The sequence below is a fragment of the Lolium rigidum genome, chromosome 6 (genome assembly GCF_022539505.1).
Source record: "Lolium rigidum isolate FL_2022 chromosome 6, APGP_CSIRO_Lrig_0.1, whole genome shotgun sequence".
Classification (NCBI taxonomy): domain Eukaryota; kingdom Viridiplantae; phylum Streptophyta; class Magnoliopsida; order Poales; family Poaceae; genus Lolium; species Lolium rigidum.
Window position 1 is genome coordinate 151,666,635 of NC_061513.1, and position 17,237 is coordinate 151,683,871.

The window sequence follows — 17,237 nt, forward strand, 5'->3', positions numbered from 1 at the left end:
TTACTGCAGTGCAGGAGTAGAGGCCCAGCGCGTAGCGAAGGACCCGCGGGCGACGCGCATCGACTGTCGTGGCAAATCTCCAAGCCAAAAAGCACGAGGCGCACCACACCCGAAATCCAAAGCGAGCCGGGGCGAAGCAAAACTGAACCATTTTCTCCCCCCACCCACGAACTCGTCGCCGCCGCCGCCTCCACCCTCCTGTTTCCCCACCACACCAAAACCCTAGCCACCCACCGTCCAGGGTCCACTCCCCCGCCCCCCCTCCCCGCCGCCGCGACGGCCGCCGCCTAGATCCCCCGGATCTCGCCCGCCCCAGCCTCCCCCGCACCCACCCTCGCCGCCACCGCACCAGCCGCGGCAGGGTTCTTCTGGCTGGCCCCACTACCATGCCTCGGGCCTCGCGCCACCGCTCGCACCGCTCCCACAGGCGGGGCGCCTCGGCCGACCGGTCCGACTCCGACGGCGGCGCCGACGACGCGGCCGCGCGCGACGAGGCCCCGGCCGCGGCTAGGGTTCCGCGAGATCCCGACCCTCCGGAGCGGCGCAGGTCCTCATCCGGGAAGGACGTGGCGAGCTCGGGGAACGGCCACGCGGCGGAGCACGGGCGGAAGAGGAAGGACAGGGTCGAGGAGGCCGTGGTGGACGTGGTCAGCGACCGCTGGAACAGCGGCGTCTGCGAGGACCACCTGGTGGCCGACAAGCGGTCCAAGGGCGACGTGTTCGGGCCCGTCGACGTCGTGGACAAGCCCAAGGTGGTCTCCGGGGACGAGGCCAAGAGGCCGAGCAAGCGGGCGGCGGCGGGGGTGGATGAGAGGGCCGAGGAGGTGGTCGTGTCCAAGAGTGACTCCGGGAAGCGGCGCTCGGACAAGGACAAGGAGTCGGGGAGGAGGGAGAGTGGTGGGCAGTATAAGGATGACAGGGATAGGGAGAGGGACAGAGAGAAGGAGAGGGAGTGGGAGAGGCTCAAGGAGAGGGAGAGGGGCCGGGATAGGGAGAAGGAGAAGGAGAGGGAGCGCGAGAAGGAGAGAGAACGGGAGCGGGAGCGCGATAAGGAGCGCGACAGGGAGCGAGAGCGGGAGCGTGACAGGGAACGGGAGCGCGAGAGGCAGAAGGATCGGGAGAGGGACAAGAAGGACTATGATTCCAAGCATGACAGGTATGAAGATGGCGGTGCCAGGAAGAATGGCTCCAAGTCTAGTAGTAGGGTGGACGAGGACGGCTACTCGCACAAGAGGCACACTGCTGAGACCAATGGTAAGGTAACCCTTGGTTCAAGTGTGCTGATAATATTCCTGCTACCTGTGTGTTTAGTTATGCATCATTGCTACATTACTTGCTCTGAATGATACTCTGGTTACATTTGGTCTTAGTTCTTTGCTGCACCGTCATTTTAAATGTTTAATTAATATTGCTAACTTCTTGCACATGAACTTGTTTGTCATCTTTCTAGTTGGTTGTGTTGTGCAGTGTCTTTTCTTATTGTTGAAGAGCCATTTGTCATCGTATTTTCTTGAGCACTGATTCCATATTACCTGTTCGGCTAAGCAAACTGCTGAAAATACTACCTGTGCAACCATAGAAATTATGATTGCCTAATTTCATATAGTTATTTAGCATTGCAGCACTGATACCCATACCATACTTTCTCAACAAGCTTTTTATATTCATATCATGTAGTTCAACTTGAATTCATATCTCTCTACGTCTGGTCTAGCTTTTTCTGAACGGGTAAGCATATGTTATACTGTGTGAATTGTGAAGTAGCGAACACATTACTTCTTTTTTGAAACAAGAGTGAACAAGTTACTCATCTAGTTAATTTATCTATTCGTTCCTGCTTGCCTCTACATGTTTATTTGGTTCCTTGTTATCCTTCCTTCTTCTCTGTGTTTCTAAAGTGGATATTTTGGAAACAGAAACTCCTGCTAAAGAGAGACACAGTAATCCCGACAGGGAGACAGATAAACACAGCCGAAGAAAAGACGACGCTGAAGACAAAGATAAGTGGCCAGCTGACAATAGAGACGGTGATGACCGGAAGACCCTGTCTAGGTATGATCATGGCAAGGTTAGGAGCTCCAAGGAACAAAGGTTTGACGATGACAAGTACAAACAAAAGTACAAGGATGATTATGAGAGGGATAAAAGGCAGCAAGATGACAAGTCTCTGGATGAGCGCGTGACCCGGGATCATGGAAGTGATAGGGCTGATTATAAGGGCACAAAAGATGGCCACAAAAATTCGGAGGGCCATTACAGAAAGGAAGATGGTGATCGTTATGATGATTATGGCAGTAGGTATAAGGAGAACAGAGGGAGAAAAAGGCCACCTGAAGAAAGTGATGACCAATATGATCTGAAAACTCCAAGCACACGTGAGCAACGTGGAAATTTGGAAAAATCTTCAGGCAGCGGGCGACTCGATTCTCTGATTGAAAGAGCAAGGTCTGAACATCGACATGCAGAAAATGTTGATTCTAGTCCGAGTAAAGCCAATGCAAGAACTTCACCTGGCTCAAACCCTCATCATGAAAAAGATCAAAGCTGGTAACATTTCTTCTTTATTGCTAGACACGTGAAAACTGAAAAGTATGCAGTCGTCTTAGACTATTGGTAGACTTTAGCTTTGTAGTCGTACCTTCTCCCGGTTGTGGAAATATCATGTTCCACTTTAGCATCATAACTAACTTAAATAGTGAGATGATATGTATTTTGTGATGTACAAATGTAGATTATATTTAAGTTCACCATGGATTTTTTTGGCATTACTAACTTCATATATAGGTGCGCAATGAGTTAGTGTATATCACTCAGTAAAAAATAACATATGACACGGTGGCAGTAAGGTTTCTATATGGATTTGGTTGCTGATTAGTAGCATTAGTTGGTGTCCTTCACAGTGAAACTAATCCTTACAGCTCTGAGTTAATCTAATATTTGTCATGGCTTGTAGGAGTATGAATAAAGGTTTTATTTTATTGCAGTTAGTAAGGGTGAGACATGGATATAGCTTATCTACAACGCGAACTGAAGAACATTTGTGGGGTGGAATTTGCCCTTTTTTGTATTTAAGTAAAATCTGTGTTGTTTTAACTGTTTGTGTTTGTCTGCCCATTTACTTATCTAAAGGTTGCAGACTGAGGAATATGTCTAGGAATGCTTGTGCTCTGATCTATAATTTTTTTCTTTGGTTGATAAATATTGTAGGATTTGCAACTAATAAGAACATTCTGACGCAATTCATGCTGTCTGCATTTCTTTTTAATGCTCGCTTCTTCTAGCATTGAACTGATCGAACAATTTGTCTGCAGGCATGGATCTAAACCGACAGATCATGCAAAGAGAGAGACACCGTATGAGGAAAGAAGTATTCGACCAAGAACATCTTCAGGCCGAGAACGGACACCTGCTTCTAGACTGCGTGACAGGGATACAGACAATTGGTCTTCAGAAAGGCTCAAACAAAAGGATGATCTCCAGTCACGTGACACACCATTGGAAATCTCTACATCCTCACAATATGATCGAACACCAAGGAAAGATACACATCCTTCACCGAAACAGCTATCTGATAAATCCCCATCTTCAAACGACCAAAGGTTTTCAGGTAGGCCTAGTGGTGGTCGTAGTCTTGATAATAAAGGGGAAAGGAGTGTCCCGCCTAAATACAGAGATCGTGATGGTGATTTATCCTTGGAAAGGTCACTTCATCAAGATCGAACACCAGCTAAAATTCCATACAGAGAACCAACACCTTCTGCTTCATCCATAAGCAGAGGTGGTCATTTTCCAGGTTCATCTCCAAGTCATTCACTGATGCCACCTGCGAGGCACAGAAGTGATGATTCTTCTTTCTTGGGTTCACATGATGATGACCGTAGACCTCAAAGTGGAGATAGAAGGTTCCATGGCCATCAGAAGAGGAATGATATGAATTCTGGACGAGGCCATGGGCATGCATGGAATAACGCACCGGGCTGGCCTTCTCAGGTTGCAAATGGTTTTGTCCCCATGCAGCATGGTGCTCCTGGATTTCATCCACCTGTACATCAGTTTCACCCCCCACCAATGTTCAACCTTAGGCCCCAAATGAAGTTGAACCAAGCTGGAGTTTCATATCCTATGCATGACGCAGTTGACAGGTTTTCGCCCCACATGCGCCCGTTTGGGTGGCCTAATTCGCTGGATGAATCATGCCCCCCTCACCTACAAGTTTGGAATGGTGGCAGTGGTGTATTTGGGGGTGAACCCTATATGTATGGTAGGCAAGAATGGGATCAGAACAAGATGCATGCTGGCAGTAGAGGCTGGGAGGCAACTGGTGATGCATTGAAGGGACAGAGTGAATTGCCTGACACTGAATTTCCTGCTGCTAAAAAGGAGCCTGACTGTTTAGCAACCCCTGTTTCAGAGTCTTCTGGTGGACAATACAATCTTAATCCTCATCCTGAGCAGAAAGATACAAACCATTTGAATTCAGAAAAACATGAAGCAAAGGGCGATGCTAAAAGTGCTGTGAAAAATTTGGAAGCTCCCCAAGGCACAACACTCAGGGCTTCCATGTTATCAAGTAATGGTACTGCAGTATTTTCTAAAAACTATTTATCTAGAATTAGTGTTTCGCATGATCTTGTGGAGTCAGAGTTGTACAAAAGATGTACATCCCTGCTGGGAGAGCTGGGCATAGCAAATGGTGGCCCTCAGGGGATTAAGAATGGGCTTATTCAGGTATTAAGTGGTTATAATTTGTTTTATCCGTTTCCTCTAATATGGTTTTCCTTTTCTCTGATGATGATTGTTGCATTTTTAACAGAATGCTGGAAATGCTGGAAAGATAACTAGAGAACATGAAAGCCCGATGTTGGGTTTCTTTTATCTAAAAAACAATGATTCTATTTTTCAGGCAAGTTTTAGCTACTCTCCTCTTGAACATCTTATTCAAAATTTCGAAGTAGTGGTTCATTTTATTCTTAGAGCTAGTCTTGACCATCAATGTATTAACATGGGTGTGTTTATCTCCTTTACCATAACAGAGAGCTATGGCCCTCCACAAGAATCAGACAGAAAAGGCTGTGGCTCCTATTATTCAAGCATTTGAGCAAACTGACGAGAGAATGGATTTAGCAGAAGAAAGTCACGAAGCCACAGAAATGCTTGACCATACTCCACCGGAGGATTTGATGGTGAGTAACCCTGTTTTGCACCATTGTGCTGACATTATTGAAGGGCCACCGTTAAAACCGGTGCCTGGTGATTGCTTGGTGATGACAACACGTGTAGCAACTACATTATCTGGTGATGTGGATGCACCTCCAGCAATAACAAAATCTGGAGATGTGGATGCACCTCCAGCAATCACAGAATCTTGTTACGTGGAAACACCTCCAGCGATATCAGGACCTGAAGACACCAATGTGGTGGCCAAAGGACCTGTTGAAGATATGGAAGTGGTGGCCTCTCCAGCAATCACAGAACCTGATGAGAACATGGAGGATGTGGCACCTCCAGCTATCGCAGTACCTGTTGATTGCCCAGCAGATGGTGCACCAGAATTAATCATAGAACCTAGTGATGTCTTGCAGGAGGCTCCTTCAGCCATTGAAGAATCGGGTGGTACAAAGGAGGTTGTGCCACCAGCGGTCACAGAACAATCTGTTCAAGTAAAGGATGATGCTCCTGCTGTTGCTTGCCCTCCTAACGAACAAGAGACTCTCTCCATCATGCATGCAGGAGTTGCGAAAGATATGCAAGGAGATACCGATGATAGCCCTGAGGATGCTGCCGTGAATGCATCTAGCCTTGTGTCGGAGTTGGATGTTATTGCAAGTGGGGCTCAGGATTGTGAAGGTTTGTTGGTGGAGGGTAGGGTAAATTTAAGCCGGATACCTAATTCTCCAGAAAGTACACATTGAAACTCCTTTTATTTCATTTTTAATTCTTTTTTCTCGGAGGGTTTTATGCCTTCCGCCTGGAGTTACTTTGAGTTGCATCGTTTTTTATTTACCATCCAGTGTTTTCCCCGTGTAGTGCAGTGTTTGCTGGTGGGAGCTTAACGTGCGTGTGATATACAGGAGCTGCTGGTGGGGCATGTGTTGGCGTTCAGGCGCTGCATATGCTCTTTCAGCGTTGCTCCATGTCTTTCCGCGTGCTCGTACTAGTAATCATAGGCAAGCGCTTTTCATTGCACAACATGTTATGGATAAAATTTCATATAATAGTCTGCTTGCCTGTCAGTATTTTGTGTGGTATAAGCTAGTATGGGCTAAATATTGCAACACTTAGCACAAAATATAGGTACTAAGAAAAATATACTTACACGTTTTGGTCCAGATAACAATTAATTTTACAGTTGTTCCAGTCAAACGATTTTCAGCCTGACTATTGTTGTTATAAACAACATGAATACATTTTGATAATATGGTACTTCTCGGAAGCAAACCTAGGAGTTTTCCACTTTTGCAATCTGGAGTAAATTTTGTATTTGTCGGCATATTCTGACTGAAAATTAATTTGTATGAAGCTAATATTGACAAGCAGTTCAGAATTTTCCTATGTTAAACTGATGACAGAGAAAATAAAGATTTTGAAATGGAAAATAAGTGGTTGTTAAGAGTCACAGTATTGATCGACGGAACGTCCCCTATAGTCTTGGCACACGGTAACATCTACATGGAACTAAGGAGAGGTAGCTACGTTATCGTTTCTTGTTTTCTACCATGGCTGGCACGAATTATATCCAATGTTAATACTCCGTAAATTAATTTCTTGTTTTAGTACTCACATCTAGACTTCTATAGATGTTTACTACTCGAAATGCATGTAAAGTTAATTTTCTGTTGTTGATTCATGAAGAAATAAAAGCCATTTTTACGTACTCCCTCGGATCCAAATTAATTGACTTCATGTAGACTAGATACTTAAACTAGACACACGAATCAATACAAAGTTGAGTGAATTAATATGAATCGGAAAAAGTATTTTTCTTTTTCTAGTTTATCCTAAAGTGTAATTTTGTATTTTTGTAAAATCATAGGGAAATATTTACAATATTCCAAATAAATTATTTCACACTGACCTTGTTCAGTTAGGTGAGATATGAGATGGATTGAAGGAGATTGAGGGGTATTAAATCGTTTGCAAGTTAAAATTCTCCCGATACACACTCCAAACCCTCGAATCCACTTGGCGTGGGATTAACGGAACAAGCCCTCAAAGAGTATTTAGCCAAGATTACAAGCCCTCTTTAAGGCTAAGTTTAGCTCTATGCACTGTCAAACAGAGGAATGACTTTGAATCTCTTGATGCAATCAAAAACTCCACAAAAAAAATCTACCTCATTATTAAATCTTTAGTGTTGAACCTGTCCTCAAGCCTTGGTAGACTACATGATTTCCATATGTCCAGAATTTGTTTAGTACTGTTGGCCAATCATGGCTCTATATACCTTTATGGTGGAGAAGTCTGCATTTCCCCGTAGGAATTTGCATTGATCGGGATCCTCACTCATGTTTATGTTGTTAAATCCCTCTTGGAGATCATGAATTTCTTGATGACCAATGGTTGAGAGTGGGGGATGAAACATAGCATTAATTTTATCGCTCACTACACTTCAAGCCTTTTCCATGGTTATATTTTCGCATTTGGCAAACGGGCGAATTTGAGGATATATTTCTTCTTTGAATTTATCTTCACATGTATCTTCCAAGAAAGACATAGGTAGAGCTGTCAGCTCTTAACCGACTGGTCGTAGGTTTGAATCCTACTTTGGAAGATTTGATTCATTCTTTAATGTAAGAATAAAGAATTGAATTAAAGGGCTTGCTTTGATCCTTAGGAGTAGGTAACCCGTTCGCTATTCTTATTTCTATTTTTATTGCATTCTATCTCATCGTATCACATCGTGTTCTACAATTCCACTTCGACAAAGGAAAGAGCATACCTAAATTCAATAGCTCTATGTTCGCTATCCGGATCATGATTTTCTCGGGGGGAAAGTAAAGGCCCTTCCCCCTTTAGAAGGCCGTGGGCGAGGAGGGAATCAAACCTCATCATACGTGCATGTATTGAAAATAGATCTCACATGTATTTTTACCTCCTAGTACAAACTTGCCATAGCATCCCTCTCTCTCTCTCTTCTCGTGAGATGTTCCGTTTGGTGTTCTCTGTAACACGAGAATCTGAGGGCACGATTTGACCCGTATCGGCTGTCGGTGAGCCAGATCCCGCAGCCGTCGCCCATATAGTCGACTGCCTAGACCGCCGACATCCAACCATTGCACAAGCCGCCGACATCCAGTACAACCAAGGGCGACCAAGCATTAGTATCGGGCGGCAGGCTGCTCAGGGGGCACGCAAGGGCGGGGTGTGGCGCCGACTTCGTGTGCTTCATGGCCGGTGGAGCTGCTCTTCGACCAACAATATCCCGTCCTGCTTCATGGCCGGTGCTTCATGGTCTCTTTTGTGGTTCCAAGGTAAATTGGACTTCTCTCAGTAAAATATTACAGATTGTTTTTTCTCCCTGTGTAAACAAGCAAAGCAGAACACACATGTACATCGAGCACACGAGCAACAATCTAATTTATGTTTTTTTTAAGACAACCTGCTAGACTTTGTTAATTTGCAAGAATGTTTACAGGGATGTTTGCATCATACCGGTCAACTCCAAAAGAAAGCATAAATTTATCTAGGTCGTGAGTCTCAAAGTTCGAGGCTCTCCCTTCAAAAACGAACTTGCACAGTCTAATTTTTGTGTGAGCAGAGGCAGCGACGGGCAGCAGCTGCCCTCTTCAATCTGGGCCAAGACATGGGCTTTCCGCTTTTTGTCTGGGCTTACGGCTTTTCAAGGGGACCTAAAAGCTCAACCTCCCTCAAAAGAAAAAAAACCCGGAATACGCTCTAAACCCCCCTTCCAAGGAACAGAAGAACAGAGCAGGAAATCCCTAACCCCCGTCCACGGCGAAGACATCCCGGCGGCGATGGCGGCGGCTGCGGCAAGGGCCGGATCCCGGCGCCTGTTCTCCACCTCGGCCCTCGTTCCACGGAGGCTTCTGACCCCTCCCGCCAAGGCCGACGCCTTGCCCAACCTCTTCGTCCCCGGTACGATTCTTGCTTCCCCTTCCCCTTTCCCCTCGCCCCCTGTAACCACTCTCAGGCGTTGCTGGACTCTACAGATTTAGGTCCTAGTAGCATGGTAGCAGTCTCGCATCCTTGTATTTCTCTGGGGCCTGGGGGTTCTTTAGCGAGGGCTTATTTATCAGCCCAAATATTCGATTTAACCTGATCTGGGCCCGATAATTTCCCCATCTTGGTTCTTGCTTGCTCTACTTGTACACACGAGGAACTTTATAACATGAAAATAATGAACTTTATTCTTTACTAAGTACAGATTAAAGAATCCAAGTACTGTTATATTAACACCCTGGTAAGCACCATTCAAAGTTATTGCAGTTGTACTATTATAAGGCTGTGATTCTTCAGTTTAACATAAGGTGTAACTAAGCTGTTCAATGTTATCAATCTTGTTGCACATATTCTTGTTCGATCAGCAAAAAGGGAGATTGTAGTTCCCCATTCCCTATATACTGCCAACTGTTACGGTTAGAAGTTTATATTTGTTGCCCTTTTGGGCTGTTTCCTTTCATGATAACCTTCTGGTGTACACAACATCTGGATTCTCATATTATTAGTAATGATTTATAGGGTTAGGCAAGCAGACAACAGTTGGTGGACTCAGGGAAGCTTTTCTAAAGTCTGGCCAAAATGCACATGGTATGTTTTTCTTATACATGTGAGAATTGTTATTCTTCGCATGCTTGCATTCGTGCAGTATTTCTTCTGATTTAACTGAAGGCTAAAGTATAGCAAGAAGCACATACTATAGCAGGACACAGTAATTTTTGTCTTGTTGTTATGCAGTATATACTACTCATTTCTGCCAAAAGAACTATTGAACAAATACATCTTCTAGTCAGGATTTTATTGTTTTATGCTAACACCTCTTAGCTTTAAATGATCTAGGATATAATGGAATATTCGGCTATTTCCATGTGTCTATGCGTAATTTATTCCTCATATGTGTGTAATCTTTTAATTTCACCAGAAGAATTATTAGAAATAGCTTCTGTATACCTGTTTAGTGAATCTTCGTTGGAAATATTTGATGGCTGTAATACTACAAGTATAAAATAATCTTCCATTCATCAAATCTATTTGCCTTCTCCAGTGAACTACTGAGAGTTGAATACCAACATACTATGATTATTCTGCCTGTTCTGTCCTTCAATTAAGTTGGGTCGTCCATGTTAATTGCTCTCTGTTCTGATTATAAAGGTGTTACACTATCGTAATTGTTTTTGTGTACTCTGTTGTTAAATCTGGATTAACGGTTCATTCAATATTGTGCATCCTATGGACCTTATTTAATGCTGACGGGGTTCTTTTTTGGCAAACATTCCAGCATCATCTTTAAAAAATTCAAGGTGGTATATGATCAGTTCAAACCGTTCAGGTTCTCTGACAGTGCGTAAAGAGTACCGCAAAGTTCTTCCTTCTTCAATAAGGCCATGTGCATCTTACTCCACACGAGCTTCAGAAAACAAACCAAAGCAGGTTTGCTAGTTCTATTTCTGTTTGCTGATTTAATTATTCTAATTATGCAATACGGGTTTCTTCTATGTTTTCTTGGTTGTGGTGACTCTTGTTATAATTTTGAGCATTGACAATGTTGTCCTTTTTTTAAATATGGTACTATGATTTGTCTGTGTACTGTGTAATATGTGCTATTATTAACGTCTATGCCACGTTGTGACCATTTGCAATAGTGACTAATGATCACTCTCGCATACATGCATAAGCTTTACTATGTTTCTTTTCGTTTCATAAGTTTGATTCTGTTGGGATCAGTGCATCAGGAAGCTCCTGCATTGCTATTGATTAATGTACATGAGTTAGGGTTTTGACCTTACGTTTTTCAGAATAGATTGTTAGGGATTAATCTATTGCCACTGGAATGCATGTACTGAGTAGAATCTCTTCATTTGTCATTTGTCTTATCAGTGTAGGTAATTGCTAGGTGCTTTATCGTCTTTTTTGGTTTATTATCTTTCATTTTACCTACACCAGATTTCTTGAGGCATGAATTATTGATCTCATAGGACAAACTAATTCGGTTACTTATAGACTATGGTTTATCAGAAAGTCTCGAGTCTTGTGTGTTCCCTCTTGTTAGCCGACAACATTTTGGTGTACAAGAGCTGAGTATTGTGTATTCGCTCTCCATCAACAATATTAATCACCTAACACCTTCATTTTCTTCTTTTGAGGCCCATTTTCGTGCATATCTCCATTGAAACTGTAAATTATCTGTAAACTATATTTTTATATTTTATTAGGTGTTTTTTGTTCCCTATGTCATGAATATATTTTTCTTACGGTGCATGTCATGCTGGATCATTTTCCTACTGCTTATAGAACACTGCCCTCTTTATCCTCAGGAGAAAACAGACTTGACAACAACTGAAGATCCCTTTGATGCCCCTACCTATAATATACCTGAGAAGCCAGTGACATTTGCTGAGGGGGCCTCTTACAGTGTTGTAATACTCGCTGGGCTTGGAGTTGCTGCGATGGCGGGATATGCTGTTTTCAAAGAGCTTATTTTTGAACCGAAAGAGTATGTATTTTGCATTCTTTCAATTGAGCTTAAGGATGCCAAATGGCATGATTTGTGAGAAACATGGCAATACATATGAGCATGTTTAGTTCATAGCACACATTTGCCAAACTTCGCCGCAAGTGTGGCAGCTGTTTATTTCACTGCCACAGTTGTGGCATGACACGCCTTCTTAGTAGCCCGCCCCACCTGTCATAGGCCCATACTTTTGCCAAATCTTGGGGCAATTTCTTGGCCACACTTTTTATGGCTTGCCACAACTTTAGAGAAGACATACAGTAGTTACTATATTTAGAGAAGTACTACAAGCTATCTACCAAGAGCATCTGAAGTGTTGGGAATATGTCCAAGCCCTATGAAGTATGAAGTGCCACATCAGGCAGACACTAAATTTGCTTTGTCTTCAGTTTTTATCATCTAGCGTACAACACTCCAAGGTGGGACCCACAACTAAATAACTAATCTTTTTTCTCCTTTTCCTATCTCACTTCCCCAACCCTCCACGATGCTCTTGCTGGTACACCAGTTTACCTTGTCCCTGTTATCGTCTTCAATGGCACATCGCACATCACCTTATGTCTAGCAAATATACTCTTTTAACTGAATTATGTAGCAGCCTTTCTCATATTAAAATATGAACCGAAAGAGTATGTATTTTGCATTCTTTCAATTGAGCTTAAGGATGCCAAATGGCATGATTTGTGAGAAACATGGCAATACATATGAGCATGTTTAGTTCATAGCACACATTTGCCAAACTTCGCCGCAAGTGTGGCAGCTGTTTATTTCACTGCCACAGTTGTGGCATGACACGCCTTCTTAGTAGCCCGCCCCACCTGTCATAGGCCCATACTTTTGCCAAATCTTGGGGCAATTTCTTGGCCACACTTTTTATTGCTTGCCACAACTTTAGAGAAGACATACAGTAGTTACTATATTTAGAGAAGTACTACAAGCTATCTACCAAGAGCATCTGAAGTGTTGGGAATATGTCCAAGCCCTATGAAGTATGAAGTGCCACATCAGGCAGACACTAAATTTGCTTTGTCTTCAGTTTTTATCATCTAGCGTACAACACTCCAAGGTGGGACCCACAACTAAATAACTAATCTTTTTTCTCCTTTTCCTATCTCACTTCCCCAACCCTCCACGATGCTCTTGCTGGTACACCAGTTTACCTTGTCCCTGTTATCGTCTTCAATGGCACATCGCACATCACCTTATGTCTAGCAAATATACTCTTTTAACTGAATTATGTAGCAGCCTTTCTCATATTAAAATATGTAACACTACATCTCTGAATTCTACAATTTTATGGCAGCTAATGTTATGTGTTAATCTGGTTGCCTCTGATTGTTTATTACCAACATGTAACTATTTCTTCTCTTGGTTTTGTACTTTTGTGCCACCCCTCGTCACTTGGTTGATATACTAGATGCTTCAGACTTGCAGTAAACTATGCGCTCTTTTACTACCAAAGCTATGTCGTTTGCATCTCTTGGCATACTTTAACCAGCACTTGGGTTCTCCTTGAAGATGACAAAGCAATAACTTGATTGTTAACTCTTTTTTAGCACGTTGTTAATCTTTGCATACTTATTGATAATCGTCCTGCCTGATATACTTATTATCTTGTGTATAACATAAGAAGTTTTTGTATGCTTAAACATCTCGATCTTTGTACATGGCATGGTTGTTCTTGTTGCCTTATGGCTAATTTCCCTATGTGGTTTACGGCATTCATGTTTCTGGAAAATGCATGTAGCCCTGTGCAATCTGAATGGGAGATTGCTTAACGTTGCTATTCTTGCACAGGTACAAGATTTTTGGGAAAGCTCTAGCAAGAGTTCAGAGTGATAGTCAGGTTTGTGGGTGTTAATGTTATTTCTATTTTCCCCTGGCATGCTGTTGTTCCTCTCTTATTGTACTTTGTATATTCGCATGATTTTTTAGGTTACGGCCAAAATTGGTTACCCAGTAACTGGTTATGGTACGGAATCCAGAAACCGTGCAGCTCGGCAGCGCATTCAAAACAAGGTTTGGACAGATGAGGATGGTGTTGAACATGTGGAGGTAGCATAAATTCCTGTCTCTACTCTCTACTTCTGTGCGCCCTTCAATTATGTGCTTCCTTGTGCATCAAGATTACGGCAGCTTAGTCAATGAAAACGGACAAGTTTGCTGTGAGGAGCTGCAATAGTTAGTGTGACACTTCCTCTCTGATGGTGCGTTAGCAGCATTATGGTAATGAGCGAATGACCTGCTTGCAAATGGGAGCATAAGGAGAGGAACTAAGATGAGAGCTAACAGGATTTTACTAAAAGGAGTCCAAAGTCATGATCAACAGTAATAATGCTTAAAAGTAAAAAGAGTTTTCATATGTAATGGGCCTTGGCAAGTTTATATGCTTTCAGATGATGCTTTGCTAATTGGTAAAGGGGAACTAGGATGGCATTTGATACGAATTTATGCACTTTACATAGTTGTGTTGCAGCTCTTTGAACTTGGCTGATCAGTTGAAATTCACGTGCATCATTTCAGGTAGCTTTTTTTATCCGAGGGCCGCATGGAGCTGGAAAGGTGTTTGCTGAGATGTTTAAAGATGACTCTGACAGGACATGGAAGTTCACATTTCTTCTTGTCGAGATCACATCACCGCGTCCTGCACAGATCATGTTAGAATCTTACATCCCAGCATAAGGATGCAAGAGACAAAATCAGTTGGCAGCGATGCATTTTTTGCGTTCTATCTCATGTTCAATACTGGCCCTAATATTACAGAAGTTGTGAATTTTGATCCTCCCAAAAGCCTAAGTAGGAGGAAGATGAACTATCAAGCCGCCAATCACCTCTAGTAGCTTAGATATGGTGTACCGCGAAAGGACCGCAATGTTACCTTGAAAATTCAGCTGAAACCTCTGTCGAGTTTTAGTCTCATTTCCTTTAGGCCAGATAGTTTGCTGTAGTCTATGGTTTTCCATCCAAACCTCTGATGATGCCCAGATAGCAATAATATGTATTTTGTTACATTTCAAAATTCTTTCAAGCCTGAGTTTTCATGGCATGCACATGAAGTGATCACCCCATGCAAGTAAAATGCCAGCTGATTCTTAGTTTGTCTTGTGACCCAAACTAATGATTGATGTTTCGTTAGCCTAGCTATTAGTTAAGTGAACTGTCAGTCCTTAGCCAGAAGTTCATCTTAAAAACCAGCTTGGACTTCGAAAAATTTGGGAAGTTCTGTACATGTTTTCGCAACATGCAGGTGTGAATTTATCTTTGTTGTGCCAACTTGGGGTTACATGAAGCAAGTTTCTACCCAATATGATTTTCCTTTATAATTTTCCAGAAGATAAATGTGTGTCCAGAATAGCATTTTTGAGGATGCTAGAGTCGCACCCCCCTGTACATGCTGTCATTTTGTGTACTATATAAATAATTTTGTTGCAGTTGTCATACTTCCGTTTTGCTGGGGAAATACTTTTTTAATACGCTTTATGCACTTTTTTCACCGGCATCTCCATGCACGTGTACGGAGTAGGTAAGTAGTACGAGCGACTCTTTTACCTAGCCTGGCTAGCCAACCCGTCACTGTCATGTGAATAATCTTGTAGAGACGGTCGTTCCATACAGTACGCTCCCCTCTCGGCTCTCGCGGTCAGTACTAATCTTTGCACCAACTTGCGCGGAAAGGCACATCATGGGACTAATATCGTAGTGATGCCTCAATAAATAGATATATCAATAAACTGGCCAAATATTTTCTTCTATACCATGAAAAAAAAAAACTCATCGAGAACTAAGAAATTCAGATCAAATACTGTACCACATTGTCATTCGTTGCTAAAATAAATTTCTAACTATACTGGCTAAGACCTTGGCATAACTCAAAATGTATTAAATATAATAGAGTAAAAAATATTTTGCTGCAACTAATAAATAAATAAAAAATCCATTATTTGTTCTCGGTGGCGCGTGGTTAGCAGAGTTTGTCTAGTTAGTTTCGAATTCGTTACTGTTGTAAGTTGGCCAAAAATTCATTTGAAACTTTGAGACCTGTACCCCGAAGAAGGCCCGTCAGAAATAGGCCCAGCCCAAGAGCTCGCCAGTCCGCTTCCGCTGGTATATATACACGCCCCCATTCTTCCTTCCCATCTTTGCTATTCACTCTTGCTGCTTCCGGCGCGAGCGAGCGAGCAGGCGGGAAAAGTTGCGGGAGATGGAGGCGAGGCGGGAGATCAGCAAGCGGATGCGCGCCGCCGCCACGGTGAGAGCTCTACCAGCCACCCCCTCCGCCTCCCTATCTCGCTGTTCGATTCGTGTTCCCGAGCCGTCTGCGGATTTGGGGCCGGGTGTCTCGTGCGCCAGGAACACTTTTGGGGTTTGGGGTTTGGGGCCGCGCGCGGCGCGATGTGTGGTTGTTCCCCGGAGAGATTCGACTTGCTTCGCTGATTTGCTCTGCTTGCCGCCGCGTCGGCCACGCGGTTCGGTTCCGAGCTGTTCGTTGATTCCCGGGTTGGTGTGAGGGGTTTCGATTTAGTTTGGGCCTTTGGGGATTTCGAATTTTGGGTGGATGGGGCTTGTGATGGAGTGCGTTCGAGTCGAATTGGGGCTTCCTGTTCGTGTTCGAAATTTCACAATTCTTCACTTGCGATTTGGGTTTGGGGTTAGTAATGGAAGCCTGGCACTTGCGATATTTTTGTTCCGTGGCATGCGGAATTTAATCCAGGTTTTACCGTGAAGTCTCATTTCGACTAACTAACTCTTATCTACTAGTTTGGGAGTAAAATCTGTCCTCACGCGTTTGTGCAGACCAACGATGACGACACGGCGAGCCAGGGGAGCGCAGGAGGGGGCGCGGCGGCGTCCTCCGCGGTCGCAGTGAGCATGGCCGCGACGGAGACGGACGGGGAGGAGATGGCCATGGTGGCGGCGTCGGAGGCTGAGGTGGTGGGTTCGGCGGAGACGGAGGAGAACGTCCAGCGCATCCTCCTCGCCATCGACAACTTCACCCGCAAGGTCCGCCTCTTCATCCCACATCGATCCAATCTTAGTCAGCTTTTGCCGTGAATGTTGATGGCCGGAGAAGTGAGGTGACATGAATGAATTATGAATGGCTGCTGTCATGTTGGCAGGTGTCGGAGATGCTGGAGTCCGGGCGCGCCATGTTCAAGGACCTCGCCGCCGACTTCGAGGACCGCCTCTGCACGTAAGAAACAAAATGATCCTCGCCGCAGCAATGCAATGCAATGCAACGCAAGCAGCATCTTCCTATCAATCTGCACTTGTTGGCTGCTCACTCATCTGCTGCTGCTGCTGGTGCGGAAACTGCAGGATTCACAAGGAGAGGGTGGAGAAGTGGGAGGAGGAGATCAGGGAGCTGCGCGCCCGCGACGCCGCCAACGAGCAGACCCGCGCCGTCCTCCACAACGCCCAGCTCCAGCTCTTCCACATCCGCCAGTAGTGGAGTGGAGCTGCTTCCCTCTCATCTCATCTGCTTCAGCTAGCCGTTCCACAACATTTTCAGTTCAGTTCAGTTCAGGCAAGGCAAACAACCCGTCGATCT

At 44.0% G+C, this 17,237-nt stretch overlaps 2 protein-coding genes and 1 pseudogene across 3 annotated transcripts; all 3 read left to right on the forward strand.

The window, feature by feature from the left end:
- Nucleotides 1–386: 386 nt before the first annotated feature.
- LOC124660462 (zinc finger CCCH domain-containing protein 13-like) lies at nt 387–5,942 on the forward strand. Its single transcript, XM_047198277.1, has 6 exons — nt 387–1,254; nt 1,917–2,547; nt 3,312–4,728; nt 4,814–4,903; nt 5,034–5,183; nt 5,583–5,942. The coding sequence occupies exons 1-6, from the start codon at nt 387–389 to the stop codon at nt 5,910–5,912; spliced, it is 3,486 nt and encodes a 1,161-aa protein (XP_047054233.1). The 3' UTR covers nt 5,913–5,942.
- Nucleotides 5,943–8,959: 3,017 nt separating this feature from the next.
- On the forward strand, nt 8,960–14,784 carry LOC124661855 (probable mitochondrial import inner membrane translocase subunit TIM21). 2 transcript variants are annotated; one of them, XM_047199742.1, is made up of 7 exons: nt 8,960–9,096; nt 9,700–9,768; nt 10,457–10,608; nt 11,493–11,671; nt 13,487–13,535; nt 13,625–13,744; nt 14,213–14,784. In XM_047199742.1, exons 1-7 carry the CDS (start codon nt 8,976–8,978, stop codon nt 14,369–14,371), a joined length of 849 nt encoding a protein of 282 aa, XP_047055698.1. In that variant the 5' UTR covers nt 8,960–8,975; the 3' UTR covers nt 14,372–14,784. The 2 variants fall into 2 exon arrangements, with proteins under 2 accessions (XP_047055698.1, XP_047055699.1); XM_047199743.1 differs by having other exon boundaries at nt 13,625–13,749; nt 14,217–14,371.
- A 1,106-nt stretch (nt 14,785–15,890) lies between these two features.
- Nucleotides 15,891–17,135, forward strand: LOC124663421 (annotated as a pseudogene).
- Nucleotides 17,136–17,237: the final 102 nt, after the last annotated feature.

Coding starts and splice junctions, on each gene's coding strand:
- LOC124661855 (XM_047199742.1), top strand. CDS start 8,976: ATGGCGGCGGCTGCGGCAAGGGCCGGATCCCGGCGCCTGTTCTCCACC. Junction 9,769..10,456: donor GTCTGGCCAAAATGCACATG/GTATGTTTTTCT, acceptor CAAACATTCCAG/CATCATCTTTAAAAAATTCA. Junction 13,536..13,624: donor GAGTTCAGAGTGATAGTCAG/GTTTGTGGGTGT, acceptor ATGATTTTTTAG/GTTACGGCCAAAATTGGTTA.
- LOC124660462 (XM_047198277.1), top strand. CDS start 387: ATGCCTCGGGCCTCGCGCCACCGCTCGCACCGCTCCCACAGGCGGGGC. Junction 4,729..4,813: donor TTAAGAATGGGCTTATTCAG/GTATTAAGTGGT, acceptor CATTTTTAACAG/AATGCTGGAAATGCTGGAAA. Junction 4,904..5,033: donor ACAATGATTCTATTTTTCAG/GCAAGTTTTAGC, acceptor TTACCATAACAG/AGAGCTATGGCCCTCCACAA.